Source organism: Cinclus cinclus, chromosome 3 (assembly GCF_963662255.1).
Source record: "Cinclus cinclus chromosome 3, bCinCin1.1, whole genome shotgun sequence".
NCBI classification, from domain to species: domain Eukaryota; kingdom Metazoa; phylum Chordata; class Aves; order Passeriformes; family Cinclidae; genus Cinclus; species Cinclus cinclus.
The window spans coordinates 109731637-109754536 of record NC_085048.1 but is presented as its reverse complement, the minus strand read 5'-3'; the positions used below and the strand labels follow the sequence as shown (position 1 = coordinate 109754536).

Sequence of the window (22900 nt, the reverse complement as noted above, 5' to 3'; positions counted from 1 at the left end):
ACCTCCATCATCTCAGGCTCACTGGCATTTAGGAAGTTCAGCAGAGCTCCCTGCCCTGCTGCTCTCTGCAAGGTCTCTGCTTGCCCAAGTTGCTCCAGGGCCCCCATGCCATGACCAGGAAGGAGGGTGGAGGTAGGAGGGGCAGGTGCACACCATTCTTTAAGTGTCCCTTCCTTTCTGGCACAACTAAAGCCCCAAATCAAGTCCTCTTCAAACTATAGTTAAAGGACCACATCCTGTCAGGGATACACTGGGCCCTTCCTCAGCAAGGCTGGAATCAAGTACATCAGCCTTTGATTGGACATTCTGTTTGCCAGACCTGTTGCTCATTTGCCTCCTCCTGCACCCCATGGCAAACCCAGAACAACTGCAGGTGCTGGTCCTGCTGCAAAGGCAATCGTGAGCCTGGGCTTGGGGCTGCTCTCCCCATGGCCACCTCCCATCCCTTCCCTCTGGACAAAGCCATGCCACAGCACACAGCTGCCCAGAAGCTGAAGAAATCTAGAAATAGCATCAGAGACAACTGTGTAGGAGGCCATGGCTGTACAACTCAAACGCTGTGACAACCTGGAACTGACTTTGCAGGACTGCCTGTTCCAGCAAACTCCTTTTTCCATCCCCACCAGACAGAGCTGATGGAAACCACCACCAAGACATAGACATGGTTCACAGATACCCGTGGGTTACTGAATGCAGGAGGATTGCTTAGCTGTAGCAGACAACTTTAGCAGCGCTGCCTTCTTGTTGGTGTTTTCTCAGCTACAAGACAAAGGAGCAACCATGACAGAACCCAGAAATCATTCAAAGCACTCTCCTGCTATAGATACACAGTGAGGACTTGAAATCTGCACTACACACCCATTTGCAAAGACAGCCTGAAGTGCAGAGTCCAGCTGAGACCTTCCTTTACTCAGGGGTTTCCCTTGCCTCACACCATAGGAAAAAGTCTGAAAACTCTGCCTGCAGCACATAATCTGAAAATCTATCACATGGACTTATCTTGGTCTTCTTACCTTATGCATTTTTCCCTCTGAATCCAGCTCCTGCTTGTTCTTACTGTCACTGGTGCTGCTGCCATTTTTCCCTCCCTCCTGCTCCACACTGCAGATTTTAATTGGTTTAGAAGAAGGAGAGCTCTTCTGGATGGGAGGCAACAGTTTAGAAGGAGGGAGCATGGAGGGAGATGGCCGGAACAACTTGGAAAACATGAACCTAGTCAGGCCTGCAATGTGGAGACATAAAATAGAACAGAGGCTGAGATGCAAAGCTAAAGCATCTAAAGCTCCATATACCATGGAACACATTTCCTCAAAACTTCTAAACATCTGCACAGGGAAACATGCACGTAACAGCAGCCACGTGAGGCAGGCCAGGGGCACACCCTGAGCCACTTCGCAGAGTAACCAGGGGAACTCCATGGCTTCTGGGCTGCTCTGGGACAGCAGGGAGCCCTGTGCTTCCCAGCAATGGCTCAGCTGCACATGCAGCCTCCTGCTCCTCTCCCTGCCCCACAGCTCAGCAGCCCTACAGCTCCACGGGGCACTGGCAGCAGCACAGCTCATGGCAGGGGGCACCTGCAGGGCACAACTGCTCCCTGGCAATGTGCACAGGCTCTCCAGGCTGGCACAAGACCCTTCCTCCCACCAGAGAGCGGCCCAGCTCCCACCTTACCTCGGTGGGAGGCTGAGCCATGCTCACAAGGGAACAAGTGAGTTAGGTGAACTCCCACCTGTAGAACCAATATATCTAATGGATGAGGCAACCAAGGGGTCTTTTTAGTTATTCAGAAAATTGCTTTGCTTTTATTTTTCAGGAAATTAGTATCACTTTAATTACACTGAACAGTATGGTGCTAGCAAGCCAGGAAAGAGAGCTTCTACTGCATTGCTTATGTGTTTCTCATTGCCACCCCACTACTTAGGGATCTCTTTCCTTCCAAACAGCTGGCAACCCACAGTGGTCTCCAGAATTTGACAATTACACCTAGGAAATCATTCCTTTCCAAAGCTAGATTTCATGGCACTTGTTTCTGTAACACCCACTCAGTTCTGGGTTGGCATTTGTTGGTTGCCTTTATTTCCTTTTGCAACAAAGGAAGGGCAGGCTCATGAATGATGGCAACCCACATTAGAGGTAAAAGATGCTTTGCCCTCCCCATTGCTTGTCCCCAGTATTCAAGGAGCCCATATCTGTAGGGGACACACTGGCTTGCAAACATTCTGTTTTTGCAAAGCTTTATTGCTTCATGGGTTTTGCTTCATGGGTTTTTTCCCTGCTTTCTTTCCTGCAGAGAACCCAAAACCCAACATAAGACCTACATCCAAACATTTCTGATCATTGCAGTTAAAAACAATTCCAAATTCGCTTGGTGGAAATGCCATAGGGCAGATCATCAAAAGAAGACCTTGCATAAATCTGTATTTCTTTATGCCTGTAGATGGAACAGGTCATTTGTAAAAGCACACCAGATAAGGAGTAATGATACAGCTCATTTCCAGTCCAGAACTAATCCAGTAAAAATGTCTCCTTACTTATTGAGCAATACTTCTCCCTAGCTGCATTAAGCATTCCAACTGCATATCACCAATTAAGGAGTCATTCCAAAGGGCCTCTGCCCAGGATTTGGCAGAACTAACCCAGAGCAAAGGGGCCTGGGCATCTGATCCCTTTTTCTGCATCAGCACAACTATTTCTTCAAATCTCAACTCTCCTATCATGACATGCTCCAAAATGGCAAAGGAACAACAACAACAGGCTTTGCTGGAGGCTTTCAACTCAAAGGCATTGGCTGGCACAGACGCACCAGAGACCGCAGTTTGTCTGGCACAATTCTACTTGTCAGGGATCAGGCAAGGCAGGGACAGGGGGACAAGGCAGAAGGCATCTCCTCCCCCAGCCTCAGCCTGCAACACTGACACAGGCAGAGGCAGTGGGGCAAGAGATTTGCCATGGTGAACCTGCCATAGGTGGCTTTGGGCTTGTGCTGTCAGAGGATGACAAACTCAGACCCTGCATATGCTGCATCCATTTGGAATTGTCCTTCTCCAAAACTGGAAAATTCAAAAGGACTTTCCCTCACAGGAGGTTTCCCTATTTCTCCCAGTGAAAAACCAGGCAATTTCCATGACATTCCTTCCGATCTCAAAGGGTTCAGCTCAGAATATACCCCAAGTTAAAGTCTTCTCCTTCAAGGGCAGGAGGAAGGAGTGGGAATATTTCTCATTTCCAGCTAAATGCTTTCTTTTTTTGGTTCTAATTGCAACACTAGAAAGGCTTCAGGGAGATAAAAGGCAGGCAAAGAATGGAGAGGAATGTTTTGTTTCCTGCAATGCATTTCCAGGGCCTCAAGATACCACTCCAGCTTATGCCACCTAAGACTTCACATTAGAGGAGTTTTCAGAGCATCCCCGGAGCATAATCCCAGTGACTGGGCTCTGGGACAGTCCACTGAGGCCATCAAGGAATTGAAACAAATTTAAAGAAATTCTTAAAACCATGGTTCATAACCAAGTTTTCAAGATGTCACCTCTGATTCAATATGCCAATGGTCATTTTAGGACCGACATGCCCTGTACCTACCTGCATGTTCAGACTTCTCTTTGATGCTGCCGCTCGGTCTTGGCCTTGAGAAAGGGAGAACAAAAGCACATATGAGGAGGGAGAAAGAGAAGGGAGGGAAGAGGTGTAGCATGAGAGGAGGCAATCTTTCCTAGCTTGTTCACTCTGATGAAGGAGGAAATGCAAGAGACATCAAGCCAACAAGATGCAAAGCTGATTAATTGTCCTTAAGCTTTCAGTTGCTGCAGTCAGACAGAGCTGGCCAAGCTCCAGCTGAAACACAGCAGTCATTCTCCAACTTGCATCATAACTCCCCAATTGTGGTGTCTCTCCTTTTGAAACCTGGGGGGCTCCTACAGCCTCTCTGAAGCAGCAAAGGTTGCTAAGCTGAGACACGAGTCTGTATGGAGGGCAGCTACTTTGGTTCTGCTGACAAAGCTTGGCTTTGCCTGCTCATGCCTTGCGCTGGTGCCAGTCTCGTGCTACATGTGGTCAGAGCACTGGAGTGTTCTGAGAAGGATATTCCACCTCCTTGATCTTCCAAGAAGGAAAAGGCCTTTTCCAACTCAGCTGATAGCCAAGGATATTCAGATTGCACTTTTAAAGCCCTACCTAAGCTTTTCAATAGGAATGATATTTCTGTGACTCATTCATTATTGTAATCACTCGGATAAGCTTGACAGCTACATTTCCTCAAACATATCCAAGCCAATATCTTTCCATCAGGTACCATCCTATAAAACTTCTTTAGAACCTTTCCCTCTTTGATTTTAAGGCAAGATCTAAGCATTAAACATTGATTGGCTTACACATCTATAACCCAAACTTCTCTGGGAGCTCATTTCAGACCGGAGGCCAAGATACAGACAAGTCACACAGCATGTTTACAGAGGCAGCACCTGACTGTCCAGACACCTCTCCAGCAGCTAATATTTGGCAAAACGTAATTTTTGCGTGCTGAACTTGAGACTCAAGGATCACAGTATTCTATCATCTTCAGGAGACAGACCCATGCAATACAGTTCCCAAATGACACCACAAACATTACAGAGGGAATCAATATCAAGCCCAGCAGAGGACCCATCTTCAGATGCTTTTAAGCCCTGCCTCCTCTTCCCCACCACCACCACCTCTCTGCCCTTGTGACATGAGGTGTGGGGTTTAACATGGAGCTGGATCATCACAGATGGGCCAAATGGTGAATACACAGAGGTTTGCCTAAATACATGGGAGACAGCTGACTGTGCAAAGGAACCTCACAAGATAGCAAAAGGGAGCTGAATTGCAGAGGGGAGCAGCAGACACCTTGGCTTACCTCATCTCCTGGGACTCTTGGACATCCAGCTGCACAGAGCTGAGCAGAGACCCTGCAGCACTGCCAACACGGGGACTGACTGCCTTGGGTATAGGGGGGATCAAAGGCAGCCCCAATGACCCCTTCTTCATATCCCCACCTCTGGGATACAGCAAGGATGCCTGGAAAGAGTGGTACACAGTGCTCAAATGTAGCATCCAGCCTTGCCCTCATTCATGACTCAAGACAGTTACACATGCCCTGACAGGAAAAGTCAATATCATATATAGCAGATTGTCCTAGGAAGGGGAAGGGCGGCATAGGAAAGGGAATTGGTGAGGGAGAGACCATCTCCCAAATTTGCCACCTCTCTCTTCCTGCTCATTTGTCTGCAATTGCAGCTACACTCCCAGCAGGAATCCACATGGTTGGCATCAGCATGTTCTGCAGTGCCACTGCCTCCACTGGCCTTTTGGATGGTATGGGAATGGGTTTAGACCACTGTTCTCTCCCTGCCCCTTAGGCACCTCACAGCCAGTGCTGATCACCAACCAAGTCTCCACAAAGCCATTCTGCAGGATGTCAGAACCTGCTTTTCTCAAGCCCCTCAATTCTTCTGCTGCTGCCCTTCCCTCTTACAGTTGCCCAGCAGCCTTTCAGCCCAGAAGCTGCTGAGCTCTCGCGATGCTCCGTGCTCTCCAGCTCCCACACCTCCATCATCTCAGGCTCACTGGCATTTAGGAAGTTCAGCAGAGCTCCCTGCCCTGCTGCTCTCTGCAAGGTCTCTGCTTGCCCAAGTTGCTCCAGGGCCCCCATGCCATGACCAGGAAGGAGGGTGGAGGTAGGAGGGGCAGGTGCACACCATTCTTTAAGTGTCCCTTCCTTTCTGGCACAACTAAAGCCCCAAATCAAGTCCTCTTCAAACTACAGTTAAAGGACCACATCCTGTCAGGGATACACTGGGCCCTTCCTCAGCAAGGCTGGAATCAAGTACATCAGCCTTTGATTGGACATTCTGTTTGCCAGAGCTGTTGCTCATTTGCCTCCTCCTGCACCCCATGGCAAACCCAGAACAACTGCAGGTGCTGGCCCTGCTGCAAAGGCAATCGTGTGCCTGGGCTTGGGGCTGCTCTCCCCATGGCCACCTCCCATCCCTTCTCTCTGGACAAAGCCATGCCACAGCACACAGCTGCCCAGAAGCTGAAGAAATCTAGAAATAGCATCAGAGACAACTGTGTAGAAGGCCATGGCTGCACAGCTCAAAAAGCTGCGTCAACCTGGAACTGACTTTGCAGGACTGCCTGTTCCAGCAAACTCCTTTTTCCATCCCCACCAGACAGAGCTGATGGAAACCACCACCAAGACATAGACATGGTTCACATATACCCATGGGTTACTGAATGCAGGAGGATTGCTTAGCTGGAGCAGACAACTTTAGCAGCGCTGCCTTCTTGTTGGTGTTTCCTCAGCTACAAGACAGAGGAGCAACCATGACAGAGCCCAGAAACCTTTCAAAGCCCTCTCCTGCTATAGATACACAGTGAGGACTTGAAATCTGCACTACACACCCATTGCAAAGACAGCCTGAAGTGCAGAGTCCAGCTGAGATCCTACTTTGCTCACCTTCTTCCTTAGGCTCACACCACAGTTAATGGTCTCCGATCTCTGCTTACCGGACATTAACTAAAAATCTGCTACACAGGACTTATCTTGGTTGCCTTACCTTATGTGCTTTTCCCTCTGAATCCTGGTCCCGGTTGTTTCTAATATTGTCCTCCTTGTAGCCAGTGCCATTTTTCCCATTGTCCCGCTCTCCTCTGGACATCATATTTGACTTGGTTGAAGGAGAGCCCTTCTGGATGGGAGGCAATGGCTTGGAGGGAAGGAGCATAGAAGGATTTGCCAGGGAAAACCTCTTGGCAAGAGGGTAGCCAGTCAGGCCTGCAAAGTGGAGACACAAAATGTAACAAGAGGCTGCAAAGCAAAACAAAAGCATCTGAAGCTCCATGTTTCATGGAACACATTTCCTGGAAACTTTCCTGGAAAATAGCTTGAAAAGGAAACCTGCTCCTGCCATCAGCCCCTTGAGGCAGGCCAGGGGCACACCCTGAGCCACTTCCACAGAGCTCCCAGGGGAACTCCATGGCCTCTGGGCTGCTCTGGGACAGCAGGGAGCCCAGAGCCCTGTGCACCAGCAATGGCTCAGCTGCACATGCAGCCTCCTGCTCCTCTCCCTGCCCCACAGCTCAGCAGCCCTACAGCTCCACGGGGCACTGGCAGCAGCACAGCTCATGGCAGGGGGCACCTGCAGGGCACAACTGCTCCCTGGCAATGTGCACAGGCTCTCCAGGCTGGCACAAGACCCTTCCTCCCACCAGAGAGTGGCCCAGCTCCCACCTTACCTCTGTGGGAGGCTGAGACACTCTCACAAGGGAAGAAGTGACGTTGGTCAATGCCCACCTCTATCCCAGCATCAACATGTCTAATGGGTGTGGCACTTAAGGGATATTTGATATTTTTAAAAACAATTGTTTGGTTTTAGTTTTCCTTAGACTGGCCTGTGTTTATTTCCTCCAAACTCTATTGAGTTAGCAAGTCTGAAGTGAAAGGTGCAAGGATCCAATAATAACAGGGGAATAAGGATTCCTTCTAGAGATTGGCTTTGTCAAAACCCAGGAAAAACCCTCACAGCGACGAATGCTATTTCTGCAAGCTACAGAGACCTCTCAGCATGCAGGCAGGCCTTGCTGGGGTTTTTATATTATCCTGTCATGCTCAGCGTTGGACCCACCCAGTCACCAAGCAGAGGAAGAACAGGAAATTTATCAGTAGTGAGACCCAACATTGATGGCAAAGAAAGAAGCAGAATTTGCATCACATGACCACGTTGTATTTGTCATGGCCACAGTCCCTGTCCTGGCTGACAGTATGAGTGATTTGGCTACTGTCAAAAAGCAGGAAGCAGAGTAAACTAAAGGTAGAATGTTGTGATGCCAGGGCTGTCCTTGCAAGATCACCTGTAGCTCACAGCCACCAACTCTGACACAGAGCCAGAACTGACCACCATGGACCAATTTTCCTGGAAATCTGGTGGAATTTGTCTCCATTTGACTCGGGCCTTTCAGCTCCTTTCTATCCTCACCTTTTCCTTCCGTGGTCTTTCCTTTTGCAGTAAAATCCATCTTTGAACCCGTGCTTCTGTCTCGCAGAAGTACCTGGGGTTGAATTTGGGAACTGTCTCGGAGCAGACGGCGATAGGAGCTCGGTCCCCAGCCCTAGAACAAGGTGGGGTGACTCCAATCGCCAGCAGTCGGCACAGACAGGCAGAGCCAGACGTGTCTCCTGCCACTGTGTCCGTGTCAACCACAACCTTCACAGCCCCTTGCGGGGCTGCCCCTTTGTGACGCGCTGGCCCGTGGTTCTCTCGTTTCCATGGCCACAGAGCCCCCACCCCAGCTCCATCCCTTTCCCTTCCCTTCCCAAGGGCAGCCAGCCCTGGGCCCGGCCAGGCCAGGTCGGAGGGTTTGGCACTGTCTAGGAAGTAGCCGCTTTCCTAAGCTGCTTTTCAAGGCCTTTATTTCTGTAATTCCCACTCCGTTCTGCCTTGCAGCTTGTTGGTTGCGGATTTTGATTACTTCTCTTCACAACAAATAAAGTGGTGCCTTCCCCTCAGCAGCCCTGGGGATGTTCCTATGTGAAGCCATCTGTCTCACACGGTTTTAGACAATTTAAAACAGAACACTATGGATAAGCCGTCTCCTCTAAAGTGTTCCAACAATCCCGTTTCCAGCAAGAGGAAGTGAACAGTAAGAGATAAAGGTGGAAAAAAGGCCTGCCTCACCGCCCACACGGCCTGGGGGAGAGACAGCTGGGCCCCGATCTGGCAAGGGCCCCAACCTCGGCTGCTGGCAAAAGGAAAAGGAAAACCACCAGCCCACCACTAACATTATGTACAGCAAACGCCAAAAAACAACCTTACAACCAAAAAACTCATCTCCGCTTTCTGGCCGGGCCCTACAATCCCAGCCTGGCCCCGGCGCGGCCTTAGAAGGCTCCTTATGGTAAAGAGCTCCAGCCGCCCCACCTAAAAACAATCACAGAACCCTCTCCTGCCCCGGCAAAATATTAACTTTTTCACTGCCCAAAATATGACTTTACAAATACTTTATTCTCTGTCCTGTGGAAAAAAAACCAGAGAACCAAAATGATAATATGTACAAAAACAGCACAAAAAGCACCAAATTCAAAGTACGAGAAGAGTCAAGTCTCAGCTGAGGGAAGGAAGACATAGACTGAAATTCTTCCCTTTTTTTTATGCTACAGAAAAGCAACCCTTGTTTCCCTATAACACATAAAAAAATGTGGGGTGGATTAAAGATTCTAACTCTAGATGTAAGAAGAAGCGTTGGTATTAAAATAAACCAATGTTAAAATTGCTGTAAGTGCCCTAGGTTGAAATAGTGAAAAAACCCCTGCTTCTCCCTAGGGAAGAAGAAGAAAAACACCCTCTATTTTTAAAAGTGGAGTAAGCTTTTGTTTCAACTATTATAATCCTTTAAGTGTGCCTCATAAGTTGATATGGTCCTCAGTATTAGTTATGAATTAAAATGTTAGTTGAGAAAAAAAATATTACATAATAACCAGATCTCTATCCTCCCTGACGGCTAAACACTAGAACAGCAAGACCACTTACAAATGGTTTCTTATGAAAAAATCTCTATAGGCTGAAGAATCTCCTCTCTGAAAGAAACAAGTAAATGACTATTTTAGAAAAGGTAAACTAACTGAGTTGTTCTTTGTATGTTGTCAATGTAAAAAAACAAATGTGTGGAAAGAAGAAGAGAAGTCTGAAGTTTTATTCTAATATTTCTTCTTGTTTTTTTCCCCTATAATTTCTGGTAATAAAGTTTGTCTTTGTACCATTTAAAGCTAAGCCTGTTTTAGCTTCCTCCTAATCCTATCTCACAACTAAAAACGTTCAAATTAACAATCCAAAACCACTACACTAAAGCAGTATCTCCACCCAAACTCAAACTGAACCAAAAACACCCCACTGTGGAGACCCTAAAAGGCATTCCCTAGTTAGGGAGACACGAGAGGCTTCTCTCATAGCAAGCCCTGTTCTGTCATGCCAATGTAGCCCTGTTCTGTTCCCTGGGCCAGCCCCCTGCCCTCTCCCTGTCTCTCAGGCTTTCGGTCACTCCCACCCTGTTTCCCTGTTGGCTCCCATGCCCTAACCCCACCTTTGTGCCACCCCCATGTCTCCTGGTAAGTGCTCCCTGATGCTCCCCCTGCCCAGGACACCCATCTGCTTCAACCTGGACCCTCACCCCGACGTTCCCCTTTGTCTTTGCCTCTGACCCTGGACTATCCACTCAGTGGCTGAAATAAACATCTCCGTGGATCCCATACAAAGCCCTTGCTGCTCCTTTACCTGCAACCATCTTAACAGCTATCCAGGCTACAACACCTGGGGAGACAAAGGAGACAAGAAGGATGTCCCAGCTCCCAACATTTCCTTTATCCCTACAGTAGCTGTACTCCAATTACTACATATGAGAGTTTTACTTGATCCCTTTAATGCCAAGGGACCATGAAGGACTTGAACCTTGTTCAAGTCCAGCCTTGCCTGCCTATTTTGGAGTGGAGGGCAAAGACGCAGACAACTTTGGGCGGGGGTAGAGCTGAAATTGCATTTTGCTGCTTCTGATTTCCTCCCTGCTTTTGCAGCAGAGGGACATCTTTGTCCTTGCAAACCACTCCCCTTTCCAAGTGAAATGTGGGCCTGGCTACCAACTCCAGGTTCTTGAAGAGACTGCTGCGGTTGGCAACAGGAATTGTTGCTGAACTTTTTGTGTTACTTAAACCCCCCCACCAATTCCACCAAGTGGATGAGGAAAGAGGCAAAGAGATTTCGGTGGAAGAAGGGAGGCCAAAAGCTTGAAAAAAGGATGAAAGAAATGCTCCGATGATGATGATGATGTTAGTAACAAGAATGATTTATTTTGGGCAGCAAATGAACACCCGCTGCCGTCCAGCCCTCCCAGACTGGCAGGTCGAGCGGTGCCGTTTCCATGGCATGAGCTGCTGGTAGCCTGGGGACAGAAACCAGAAAGCCACGGTCAGTGGCAGCAGGCTCCTGTCCCCCCTGTCCCACCATAGCCTGTGCTCAGGCCAGGCTGCTGGCTGTGCTCAGAGCCCAAACCTCCCAGCCCATTCCCTCCTTGTTAGAGGAGAGCAGCGTGGCAGGACACGCTCCACCTCTTCTGCTCAAGCATGGCACAACAACCTCCTCAGCAGCTGCAAGAGCGACATTCTCATGTGCCTGCTGCCGTTTGCCCTAAGCCCTTCTGCCACCCGAGCTGTGGAACCGGGTACCCACCTCTGGAGACCTGCTGCCAGGAGAGGAGCCGATCCCACACAAGGTCCTCATCCTTTTGCAGGGGACATCCACACCGTGGACCCTCCCCGGGTAGCACCGGCACGGGATGCACTCCACGGACGGTGCCGGTGCTTCTCCATCTGGTCTGGACACAAGCTGCAATCTTTCTGGAAAAAACAAAGAACAATTGCATGAAAGTCATTTCAAAACAAGACCTGGAAACAAGAAAAAGCACCAATGGTTGTCACTGTTTCACGGGCCTGGGGAAGGTCTGACCGCTCTTTATGATACTAAAATCTCTCCAGTGGTGGGGAAAAACCCTACCTTTCCCACCTGTATGCCCACCCCTTCCTCAAGGGCCTGCAAAGCAGAGCAGCTGGGCCATGGCTAAAGAACCCGTCCCCCTCTGCTGCTCCCTATCCACATGGATGCATGCTTTTGTCAGGCCGGATGCCCCCACCCCAGCCTGTGCCATGCTGGCAGGAAGAAGCTGTCAGCGAGGCCAGGAGCCAGCTCCCCTTCCACAACATCCATCCCCTGCCCCACCAAAAAGCAGCTGAGCAGTTGGCAGAAAGATTAATATTGTCCACTGCCACCCCACGGGGAACCTCCGGCACGTGGCCAGGCTGAGCCCTGCCATGCCTGGAGGCACGAGCATCCCCCCACCCCTGCACCGCCTGGGGACTCATCTTGATTTCGTCGGGGTGCAGAGCGTGTCCTTTAGGAAGGGGCTGCAACCAAAGCCCATCAGCTTTGCCCTGCCAGTGGCCAGCTCGAGGACGGCGTTCTCCAGCTCTGCGCTGATCTCCAGAAGAACACGCCAGATGTGCCTTGGCTCGCGGGGACATCACGAGGCCATTGAGCTGCAGGGGGATGTTTCCCCTTTTCCACTCTGTGGCAACTTCACTGCACTGTGCCACAATTTCTCCAATAGGATGGGGAGCCCTGAGCCGCTCCCTCCACAAATCGCCGGGGACCTGAGGAAGCACCTCCTTGGCTGTGCTCTCTGCTCCATGCCAGGGCCACTGGGAAATGCTCTGGGGAATTCTTTGAGAGCCACAAGACACGAGCAGCTGCTGCTTGCGGGCATCCTGGATTCTACTGTGCAGAGGGATGGATCTCTGCTGTCTCCTGGGCCAGGTGGGGCTTCTGCACCCAAGAATGTTCTAAAAGGTCATCCAAGGATGGCCTGTCTGCAGGGTCCATGGATAAGCACCACCTGATCAGGTGCTGGCACTCTGCAGAGAGAAACCAGAAACTGCTGGTCAGCTCCTGTCCATGCTCTCCCAGATTTCACAGTGCCCACAGCACACTAAGAGTGCTCAGAGCTGTTCGCACAGCTTCCCATCCATCCTCTCTTCTGGAAGAGAGCAGCAGAGGCACACGTGCCGCCTCCTCCAGCTCAGCCCAGGAGATGAACCTCCTCCCCAGCTGCAACAGCAGGACACTTATGTGCCACCTGCCCTCTCCCAAAGCCGTTCTTGCTCCCGTGCCTTGAAGGCCCATCCCCACCTTGAGACACCCGGGGCGGGAAGAAGAGCTGTCCCCGGACGATCTCCTCTCTGCTTTTGAAAGGAAGGTGCCTGCACACCAGCTGATAGAGCAGGATGCCCAGGGACCAGATGGTGGCTGGCTGGCCATGGTAGCGGCCAAAGAGGATCCACTCCGGTGGGTAGTACTCCCGCGTTCCTATGGCACACGGGCACAGCTCATCAGGCCAATGCTGATTGCTCCCTCCCTCCCAGCCAGCTCCTCAAAAGCCAGCCCCAGCTCCTGCCAAAATGCAACTTGGCTGCAGCCGGCTGAAGCAGCATTCCCCCTCCCTCCCTCCCTGTGTGTTCCACCTGTGGAAGCACAGGGGAGAAGCTCCACTGCCCGGCTGGGCCCCGGCTTTGGGCTCACCGGCCATCTGGGTGTAGAAGGTGTCCTGCAGGATGGTGCCGCAGCCAAAGTCGATGAGCTTCACCTCGCCGGTGGCCAGGTCAACGAGCACGTTCTCGGCCTTGATGTCGCGGTGCAGGACGCCGCGGCTGGTGCAGTGCCGCACGGCCCCCAGCACCTGCCGGAACAGCGCCCGCGCCACGGGCTCTGGCAGGAACCCTCCCGTGTGCAGCAGGTGCCAGAGGTCCTGACAGCGCTCCGGACGCTCCATGACCAGCGCGAAGCCGTCGGGCAGCTCGAACCAGTCCAGGAGCCGCATGATGCCGCGGAAGCCGGGCCACGACGCCATCCAGAGCAGCACCAGCTCCAGGGGCACAAGGGCGCCGTCGTGCTGCGGGGGAGCCGCCATGCCGTCAGCGGCGCCGATGCTGCGCTCGCCTTCGCCACCCCCTGCCCGGCGCCACCGCAGCTCCCATTGCCCATGGCCCGGGACGCTGCGCGGCCCCCGCTCGCTCCACGCTCGCTCCCATCGCAGAGTCCCGGCTCCCACCCGGCCGGGCCTGGCCTTACCCCGCCCGCCACACCCCGCCGCCTGCTCCCGCTGGCCCCGCTCACTCACCAGCCGCGCCCACTCCAAGACGCGGTCCCGGGACACTCGCTTGATGGCCACCTGCAAGCCAAGGCGAGCGGAGGGCTCAGCTCGCCGCCCGCCGCTCGCCACCCCCCTCCCCGCTCCGAGCCGGCCCCGTCTCTTACCGGGACGCCGTCGGCGAGCCGGGGCCCGGCGTAAACGCTGCCGAAGCCGCCGCTCCCCAGCAGCGGGCCCTCCCGGTACAGCTGCTCCAGGGGAGGCTTCTCCGCCCGTGTGGACGGCACCGCGCTCTCGGCATTCTGCCCGGGGGACCCGCCCGCCCCGGCCGCCACTGCTTCCCGAGCCGCCCCGGGCTCCGGCGCCTCGGGGCCGGCGGCCGAACTGCCGGGCGGCGAGGCTCGCTCGGGGGAATGCGCCGGCGGCGGGGCGGGAGCCGGGCGGCTGCGGGCCAGCTGTGGGCGGAACCGCGGGAGGGGCCTCGGTCGGGGCCGGGCCAGCGCCAGGGCCCGCGCCAGGCGGAGCCAAGAGACGCTGCTGCTCCACCACCGCCACCAGCGCAGCGAGGAGCTCGTCCACAGGCTCTTGAAAAGGTGCCACAGGCGGTACGGACTGAGCCCCGCGGAGGCGGCACCGCGGCGTGCCCGACAGGGGCGGGCAGGGGGCCGGCTCGCCCACGGCCGCCTTGCGGGGCGCGGCATGAGCCGGGCTGGGAGAGGCGCAACAAGGACGGGACCGAACGGGATCACAGGGAGTCTGAGAGGGAGAAGGGCACGGAGGGCGAGCGGGAACTCGAGCAGAAAACCGATCGAAAAACCGATCGAGAGAGGCGCTGCTGCTGCTGCTGCGGAGCCGCCGGAGCGCGCGGCCGTTCTGCCGTTGCCTCCGCGAACCCAACGGAGGAGCCGCCGCGCGCCCCGTGGAACACAGGAAGCAAAGTAAGAATAAATGAAGCTAATTCCTATTAGAGAAATAGCCAAATAAAGCAGTGGAGGAGTAAAGAAGACTGTTGGCTTGTGGCTTTCTTGTTTGAGTGAGATGAAGCATTTTGTGGGGAAGAATTGCCTCTTCTGACAATTTTGCCAGTGTGGGCTGGAGCGGAGCTTTTAAATTTCAAGTAGCAAAGAGAAATCGTGTCAGTATTGTCATCCCTTTTCATTCTGTGCTGAGACACTTGCAGGCTGCCCAAAGACATCGTCTGTGTTATGAATGAGCACAAGGGGCCATATTCCGGTTCAATTTTAGAGAATTTATTAATTATAAAAGAAAAAGGCAAATGTCAGCGCTGGGTGGCAGGGAGTCCGTGCTCCGAAAAACTGCCACACTTCTTCCTAGAGTTCGTCTCTCTTAAGTCCTCCAGTCTCCGGGTTCGTGATAGGCCTTGCACACGTTCTTCCGGTTGTTATGGTGTCTTCCGTTGTCTTTGCTGACCTCGCATGTCTTCCGTCGTCTTTGCTGACCTCGCAGTACTCTTTGTTTCCCTGGGAAATACTGAGACGTCTGGTTATTGAGTCAAGCTTAAACAATCAGTAACCACCTACCTATCTGTTTACATAGTAACTAGACTGCATCAGGTTTCAAGGCTATCTATCTATCTATCACAACGAACCAAAAAGGCCTTCAATCTCTCACAATCCCCCCTTTTTCTATTTTCTTATTTTTGTTCGTTGTATCTTTGGAGTTCCCTTCGGTTGAGCTCTAGGTGGTCCTCAGTTCTTACGCTATTTAGGGGCTCATATTTTGCCCGTACCAGCATAAGGTGGGCAGCTTCCAATCTTCCTTTTACTATATTGATTAATTTGTTAAAAATGCAAGGACCAAATGTTAACCCAGTTATCAGTAAAATTAGGGGTCCCGCTATGGTTGATAAAAGAGTAGTTAGCCAAGGGGAGTGATTGAACCAGGATTCATACCAGCTTTGTTGAGCTTCTCTTTCTCTCTTAAGTTGTTCCAGTTGTTTTCGAAGCTCAGCCATGGTATCTATAACTATACCAGTCTGATCCGCATATGTACAACACTCTTCCCGTAGGGCCACACATAATCCTCCTTGTTGTAAGAATAGAAGGTCTAACCCCCTACAGTTTGTAATACTACTTCTGACAGAGATCTTACTGATTTTACTAAACCATCGATAGCCTTTTCAATTCTACTTAGATCTTCATCTACTGACATTCTTAGATCCTTCATCCCCTGTTGTTGATTTACTAGGGATGCTACTCCAGTTCCAACCCCAGCTCCCCCGATGCTTAACAGTATTGCTACAGTGAGGGCTGTGAATGGCTCTCTCTTGACTAAATGATGTTCCGGGGTGATATGCTGTTCATACACATACTCCTTTGGGTGATATGAGATTCGGGGGATAATTAGAACTTGTATGCAATACTCATGTGTCTTGTTAAAGTTGTTAATCGCTAGACACGGGGTAACTCCCAGAGTATTGCAAACCCATTTAGTATTTGCAGCTGGAATTATCCATGAGGCTGGTTTTCGGGGTTCAGTTATGGACATTTTTACTTGACAAAGGATGTCCTTGTCCCTGGGTACATTGCCTATGCACCTGCCTTTTCCTCTTACTTGTGCCATTGATATTCCGGGAGTATTGTCCCTCCCCTTTTTCCACAAGCATTCCCTAGGGTTTGTCCCATTAATACGTTTTGATTTTGCAGCAGATCCCAAAGCCTCATAGAACGGTGGATTTACTATATAACACAACCAACAACCCTTGGTTAAATTCAGATAGGTGTTATTTAAGATCCCAAACGTGGCCTGCATTATTTTCCAGAGAGAATTATCTTTCGGGGTAGGTTGGGTTATGGGCCAGCTCAGAGGCTAATTCTCTTCTCTAGAAGTTTCGTTGGTTATCTCATTTGTATTGTTCCACCCTACTCCTTTTTCTCCGATTACTGGGTTGGGTCCTATGGCTATTGGGTCATGTGGGATGGATTCCTTCTTTATCAGAATATGCCCCCCTCTGTCTTTTCCGGGTTCCCATAGCCTCACTCCCCAGAACTTCCCTGTTAACCAAGCAGGATCTTGGGGTTGGGTGACGTTGAGGTAAATCCATTTACAATCTCCTGCATATGTTACTACCCCCGATGGATCTGTCCAGGGGTTTTTTTTTACATCCATGTGGACCCCTCTCTACCTTTAAGAATTTATCTGGATTCTCAACTTTCCATCCCAGGGAAATAGTTTCGCAACCCCAATATCCACAATAGAATTCTCCGGGATAATTACAATATCCTTTTCCTGGATTTGATGCTGGGCACATGTAGATTACTCCTCTTGGTATTGACCAAGCACCCCCGGCACCCCATCTGTCCAACAATGGTTCTAGAGTTATATTGAAACTGGGAGCCCCTGAGGTAATCCGTGTTTGAATCGATGGGTCTGGTCTCTCCCATTTTGCTAAGGACCACTTAAAGGGTTCATGCGATGGTTCTGCCCCATATGCTAACATTACATTCATCCATATTATACATCCCCTTAGAACTAGGTGATATTCACTGCCAGAATAAATTTTTCTTTTTTATCTTTGCTCCTACTGTTTTTCCTTTGTTACCTCCTCTCAAACCCTGTTCCTTTGAGGTTTTGAGTGCTGTATTCATGCTTCTTTTATTCTGGCGGATCCCTCTTTCCCCACAACTCATCCCTCTGCCTCGCCCGTCGACTCGGTTGCTACGAGCCACGGGGTAAGCCATCTTCTCGGCAGCAAGGATGTTCTTCAGGGGCAGGATAGGCTCTTCTTTCCCACTTTCTCCTTTTGGAGTTCCAATTTATTCCCTTTAATGGTGGAATATCGCACCTGAGTTTCTTTTCTCTTTTTCGGCACTTTACCTCTAGGATGTCCACAACGAATGGAACAAAGGGCTCGTTAGGATGGCAACAATAAAGGTCAGGGTTTACTCCCTTTGAATATACCTGCCACCAAGACGCAGATCCTACTTTCAACTCCCGCGCTGCTACCTTCTGGTTCAAGACCCAGGTAGTCAGCTCCCGTTGTTCTTCCCAACAGGGTTGACACACACTCCTAGGAGCCCTCCCTCTCTGGCAGTGAACCCACCACAGTTCTTTACAAATTTTACAAGAAAAACACACAAACGGATAACAGTTACAATCTAACCAGCTACACTTTACTCTTATGTCCCTATGATCTACGTGCCCTTTTCCATTCCACAATTGAGATTTATATTCTAGTCTAATAGGTCGATAATAGGGTTGTTGAGCAAAATCTTCTAAATATTTACAGTATCCAGGGGGCTCTGAGTGTCCAATTAATTCTTTTTGCAACACCCAGTTTTCCCCCACCCAAATGTCTCCTGAGTCCATTCGGCAATATCTTGAAGTTTAGGTATCCCGGTATTCCTTAGGATTGTGTTTTTCTCTTTAGAGTCAACTTCAAATCCCCAGCTGTGCCCTTTACTTCCCAACCAGAGTCTTTAGCGAACTTGGGTGGGTCCACTGGTCCTTTTATTCGGCTCGCGTGGGTCCACCTTCTTTCCGCGGTTCGTACTGCTGTATCTGTTGTGAGCAACACCAGGTAAGGCCCTTCCCACTTGGGTGTTATTGGATTTTCTTTCCAATTCCGGATCAATATCCAATCTCCGGGCTGCACCTGGTGTAATGCAAGATCCAGTGGTGGTTTCTGGGCCCACATTCCTTTTTCCCACAGTTGTTTCTTAAACTTCATCAGGGTTACTAGGTACTTGTTAATGTATTGTTCACTAAGGTTTGGGTTAGTCTGTACCTCTTGTAAATCATATGGCATACCATATAACATTTCATATGGGGAAAGCCCCACGTCTGCTCGTGGTTGAGTTCGGATATTTAACAAGGCCAGTGGGATGCATTTTACCCATGATAACTTAGTTTCTAATACTAGTTTAGTAAGTTGTTTCTTTATTTCTCCATTCATTCTCTCTACTCTACCTGAACTTTGGGGATGCCAAGGGGTGTGCTGTTCCCATTTTATTCCTAATGCATCTGCCAATTCTTGTGTTATTTTGGATGTGAAGTGGGGCCCTTTATCAGAGTCAATGGTTTCAGGTACCCCATATCTAGGGACTATTTCCTCCAACAGGGTCTTTACAACCGTCTGTGCCGTTTCCCTTGCCGTTGGAAAGGCTTCCACATAGTGGGTGAGGTGATCTACTATTACTAAAAGGTATTTGATCCTTCCTACTTTTGGCAATTCAGTAAAGTCTATTTGTAGATTTGCAAAGGGTCTTTTTGCCAATGGTCTTCCCCCATGAGGTAGCTTCCTAAGGTTACTCCGGTTCACTCGTAAACAGATGGGGCATCTTTTAGTAATATGCTTGGCCATATCGTGGAGCCCGATACTTATAAACCTAGTGGCAAAATGATCCACTAACCCTTGGGCTCCCCAATGTGTTTTCTGATGTAGTTTGTATAATATTCGTTGGGCCACTGCCCTAGGTAACACTTCCCGTCCATCCTCTAATACCCATTTTCCTGACTCCTCTTTAACTCCCATTTTCCTCAACTTTTCTTTTTCTCCATTGGTGAAAATTAGGTTAGTCTCTTCCTTATTGTGTACTCTCTTGTTCTCTTGCCCCCCTTTTTCTTTTAGGACCATTTCCTTCATCGCTGCCCGTTTTGCTTCTTGGTCTGCAGCGTTATTTCCTCTACTTCTGAGGTCTATGCTCCGTTGGTGTCCTTTGAGATGAACCACAGCCACCTTCTTAGGTCCCCTTAAAGCTTGTAGTATTTCAATTATTAGTTTTTGGTGCTCTAGGTCTTTTCCCTGCGAATTGATCAAACCTCTTTCTTCCCATAATTTTCCAAAGGTATGAACTACCCCAAATCCGTATCTGGAATCAGTGTATATCGTTCCCTCTTTTCCCTTGAGGAGTTTTAAGGCTCTTAATATAGCATATAGCTCACATGCTTGTGCAGTCCAGGACTTATCCAAAGTGCCTGCTTCTATTACTTGCAGGTCTGGACCTCCTACGATTGCATATCCTGATCTTCTTTTTCCTTCTATTACTCTAGAGGATCCATCTACGAATAACCTTTCGCCATCCTCTAATTCCTTCTCCTCCAGATCAGGCCTAATTTTTGTTTGTTCTTCTATGGCAACTATACAGTCGTGGGTTAAAGGCTCATACTCCGGTTCCCCGTATAAAAAGGCAGCTGGGTTTTGTAATGTGGTAGTCTCTAGGGTAAAATTGGGTGCCTCTATTAAAATTCCTTCATATTTTAAAAGCCTTGCGTCAGAGATCCATTTGTCTGCCTTCTGCTGCAGTACACTCCGAATGTTATGGGGAGACATTACTCTGAGACTACTGTTAAAGGTGATTTTTCTAGCTTCTTCCACTAATAGAGCACATCCTGCTACAATTTGCAAACATGTGGGCCACCCCCTGCTTACCGGATTTAAAATTTTTGACAAATAAGCAACTGGCTTCTTTTTCCCCGCCCAATCCTGAGTAAGCACCCCGAATGTGACCCCCTCTTCTATATTCACAAACAAAGAGAATGGTCTTTTTAGATCCGGAGGGCTCAGGACTGGGGCATGGATCAAATTTTCCTTTAATTCTTGGAACTTGTCCGTGTCTTCTGGGTTCCATTTCATCAGCCCTTCCTGTGCTAATTTCTGATACAGGAATCTGGCTTTGCTACTGTAATTTTCAATCCACTGCCTACAGTATCCAGTGAGTCCCAAAATCTGACGAATTTGTCTCTTATTCTTTGGTATTGGTAGTGACACAATTGCTTGGATCCTTTCAGGGTCTATTTTCTTTACTTTTCTCTTTTTTTTTTTTTTTTTTTTTTTTTTTAAGTAATGTCCCAAATACGCATTCCCTCCCTCTTAATCATATTCTTTTCCTCTGCGGTAAATAAAATGTTTAGAATGGGCTGTAACTCTTCCCATGTGTACGTGTTTGGGCCTAAAAACTGATCCACTCTCTCGGCCACTCCCAGTGGATCCTCTAATAAGTGTCCCATCTCCTTTTTAAAGTCTCTAACATCTCCCGAACTAAGGGGTACTGATATAAATCCTATTCCTGCCTGTGGACCCCCCCTTGGCATCTCCCTCAGAGGATACAACCCTTTCCGAGCCCTGCTCCGAGTTGTCGGCCCGGTGTAGTCTGATTGGTCTGAATCAGATTCCTCCCCTGAGGGTGCATTAGGACCCGCTGCTTCCTGCGCTTGGGGAGGAGGCACATACGGGGGAGGGGCTATAATCGTCTCCTCGGCCCGACTTCCCTTTCCCTTTTCTTTATTTTTCTTGGATTTCTCAGTCAGCTTAAAAATAAATACTTCTGGGCGGCCTACCCACACCTTTGCGTACTCGCTCTCCTCTATACAAAAGGTTTCTTTGTATTCACCCAAATATTTGGTTTTTGTTTCACCCAGTCCTCAGAGGACCCAAATATTGGCCAAAACACATTTTTTGAAATTTCCTTTCCACCCCACACCTCCACACAATAATGTATCATCCTAGCCTTATCTTTTCCTTCCGTATTTGGAAAATGTTCCCAATTATCTAATAAAAACCCAAAGGGACTATCTCTTGGTAGGGGTGGAAGTTTAATCTCTGCAGGAGGCTTACTCTTCCCCTGCCCCATTTCTTCCGGAGTACCTTCACTCGCACACAAAATATCGCTTTCGCTTCCCCTGTTTCGTGGCCCAAGCCCTCGCGGGTCAGTGGGAACCGCACTACTAAGGGTCCGCACTCGCTTGGGGAATCCGGCTGCCAGTTCCCCTCTCACACACACATCGAGTCACCGTACTCCGGGATCCCGACCCCGCCCGAACGGATCCCGTATACTTACGCGTCCTGCGTCTTCGTCTGGACTTTGTGCACAAATTTTAAGGGGTCTACCGGGCCCTCTTCCCTTTGCCTTTGCCTTTTAGGGTTTTAGGTTCGTTGGTCGAGGCGAGAGAGTGAGCTCCCGTCCCCCCGGGACCACCAACAAAGGTGGGGCACGCCTTCCCGCAAGGGGAGACCCCCCCCCCCCAGTCTCGATCCGAGTCACGGCACCAAATTGTTATGAATGAGCACAAGGGGCCATATTCCGGTTCAATTTTAGAGAATTTATTAATTATAAAAGACAAAGGCAAATGTCAGCGCTGGGTGGCAGGGAGTCCGTGCTCCGAAAAACTGCCACACTTCTTCCTAGAGTTTGTCTCTCTTAAGTCCTCCAGTCTCCGGGTACGTGATAGGCCTTGCACACGTTCTTCCGGTTGTTATGGGGTCTTCCGTTGTCTTTGCTGACCTCGCATGTCTTCCGTTGTCTTTGCTGACCTCGCAGTACTCCTTGTTTCCCTGGGAATTACTGAGACGTCCGGTTATTGAGTCAAGCTTAAACAATCAGTAACCACCTACCTATCTGTTTACATAGTAACTAGACTGCATCGGGTTTCAAGGCTATCTATCTATCTATCACAACGAACCAAAAAGGCCTTCAATCTCTCACAGTCTGCAATATGGAACTTGGACCCAAATGGATTGTTAAGTGTGTCTGGATGTCACCAAATCTATGGGAATGACAAAAACTCTCCAGCAATATTTTTAGTGTTAGAGAATCTAGGAACAATGATATTCTGACCACGATGTTGTTCTGGCCAGGATGTGAAACAGAAATAATTTAATCCACACGTAGCCCTGGTGTGCACAGAAATTTTGTTTGTTTATTTCCTGTCAGTGTTAGTGGCAGAAGCATCCATTGCTCAGTTTGGGAAGGCTGACCCCTGACATGGACTCTCCTCAACTGTGTCTCTGCCTCTGACACTAGAGAACACTGAGTGCCTTGAGAGCTCGTGTTGCCTGTGGAATGCTCCAGCTGACAGCCACCAGAAGCTGTGGACGTTCTTTTGGTATCTGATGCAGAAAAGGAGTTCTCCATAATACCATGCTACTTAAACCCACATTGGGATGCGGCTGTGTAGTGGCTCACCATGGAGCAGATTGCCTGCTTTGTCACTGCCAGCCCTGCTGATGCTGCAAGGGACCCTAGTGTATCCCATGCCTGTTTTGCCTGCAAGCAAAGCTTGCCTTGCCTTAGTAGTGTGGAGTAAATAGAGAAGTAATAAAATGGACAATTAAACAAGTTACTTTGGAGGAGATCCTCCTGCTTTCACACATCAGCCCTGCACCTCATGCTCCGTATCCTAGTTTGAATGGACAGGTGTGTGCTAGGGAAAAAGCAGGACCTTCCCTTGAAATGGA

General features: G+C 49.8%; 2 protein-coding genes across 2 annotated transcripts in view; both read right to left on the bottom strand.

The window, feature by feature from the left end:
- LOC134041999 (serine/threonine-protein kinase pim-1-like) overlaps window positions 1–6680 on the bottom strand; it is a gene marked incomplete at its 3' end in the record, with an annotated part of 69894 nt that extends 63214 nt beyond the window's left edge. The window contains exon 1 of the mRNA XM_062489072.1: window positions 6576–6680. Within this exon, the coding sequence (XP_062345056.1) occupies window positions 6576–6680 (105 nt within the window). The remainder of the gene's footprint in view (window positions 1–6575) is intronic.
- Window positions 6681–7726: 1046 nt separating this feature from the next.
- The window catches only part of LOC134041998 (serine/threonine-protein kinase pim-1-like), a 33343-nt gene continuing 18169 nt past the window's right edge, over window positions 7727–22900 (bottom strand). The window contains exons 2-10 of the mRNA XM_062489071.1: window positions 21888–21997; window positions 21311–21433; window positions 15090–15185; window positions 13872–14006; window positions 13735–13785; window positions 13137–13506; window positions 12747–12923; window positions 12402–12472; window positions 7727–7768 (exon numbers count right to left, since the gene is read on the bottom strand). Of these exons, the coding sequence (XP_062345055.1) occupies window positions 7727–7768; window positions 12402–12472; window positions 12747–12923; window positions 13137–13506; window positions 13735–13785; window positions 13872–14006; window positions 15090–15185; window positions 21311–21433; window positions 21888–21997 (1175 nt within the window). The remainder of the gene's footprint in view (window positions 7769–12401; window positions 12473–12746; window positions 12924–13136; window positions 13507–13734; window positions 13786–13871; window positions 14007–15089; window positions 15186–21310; window positions 21434–21887; window positions 21998–22900) is intronic.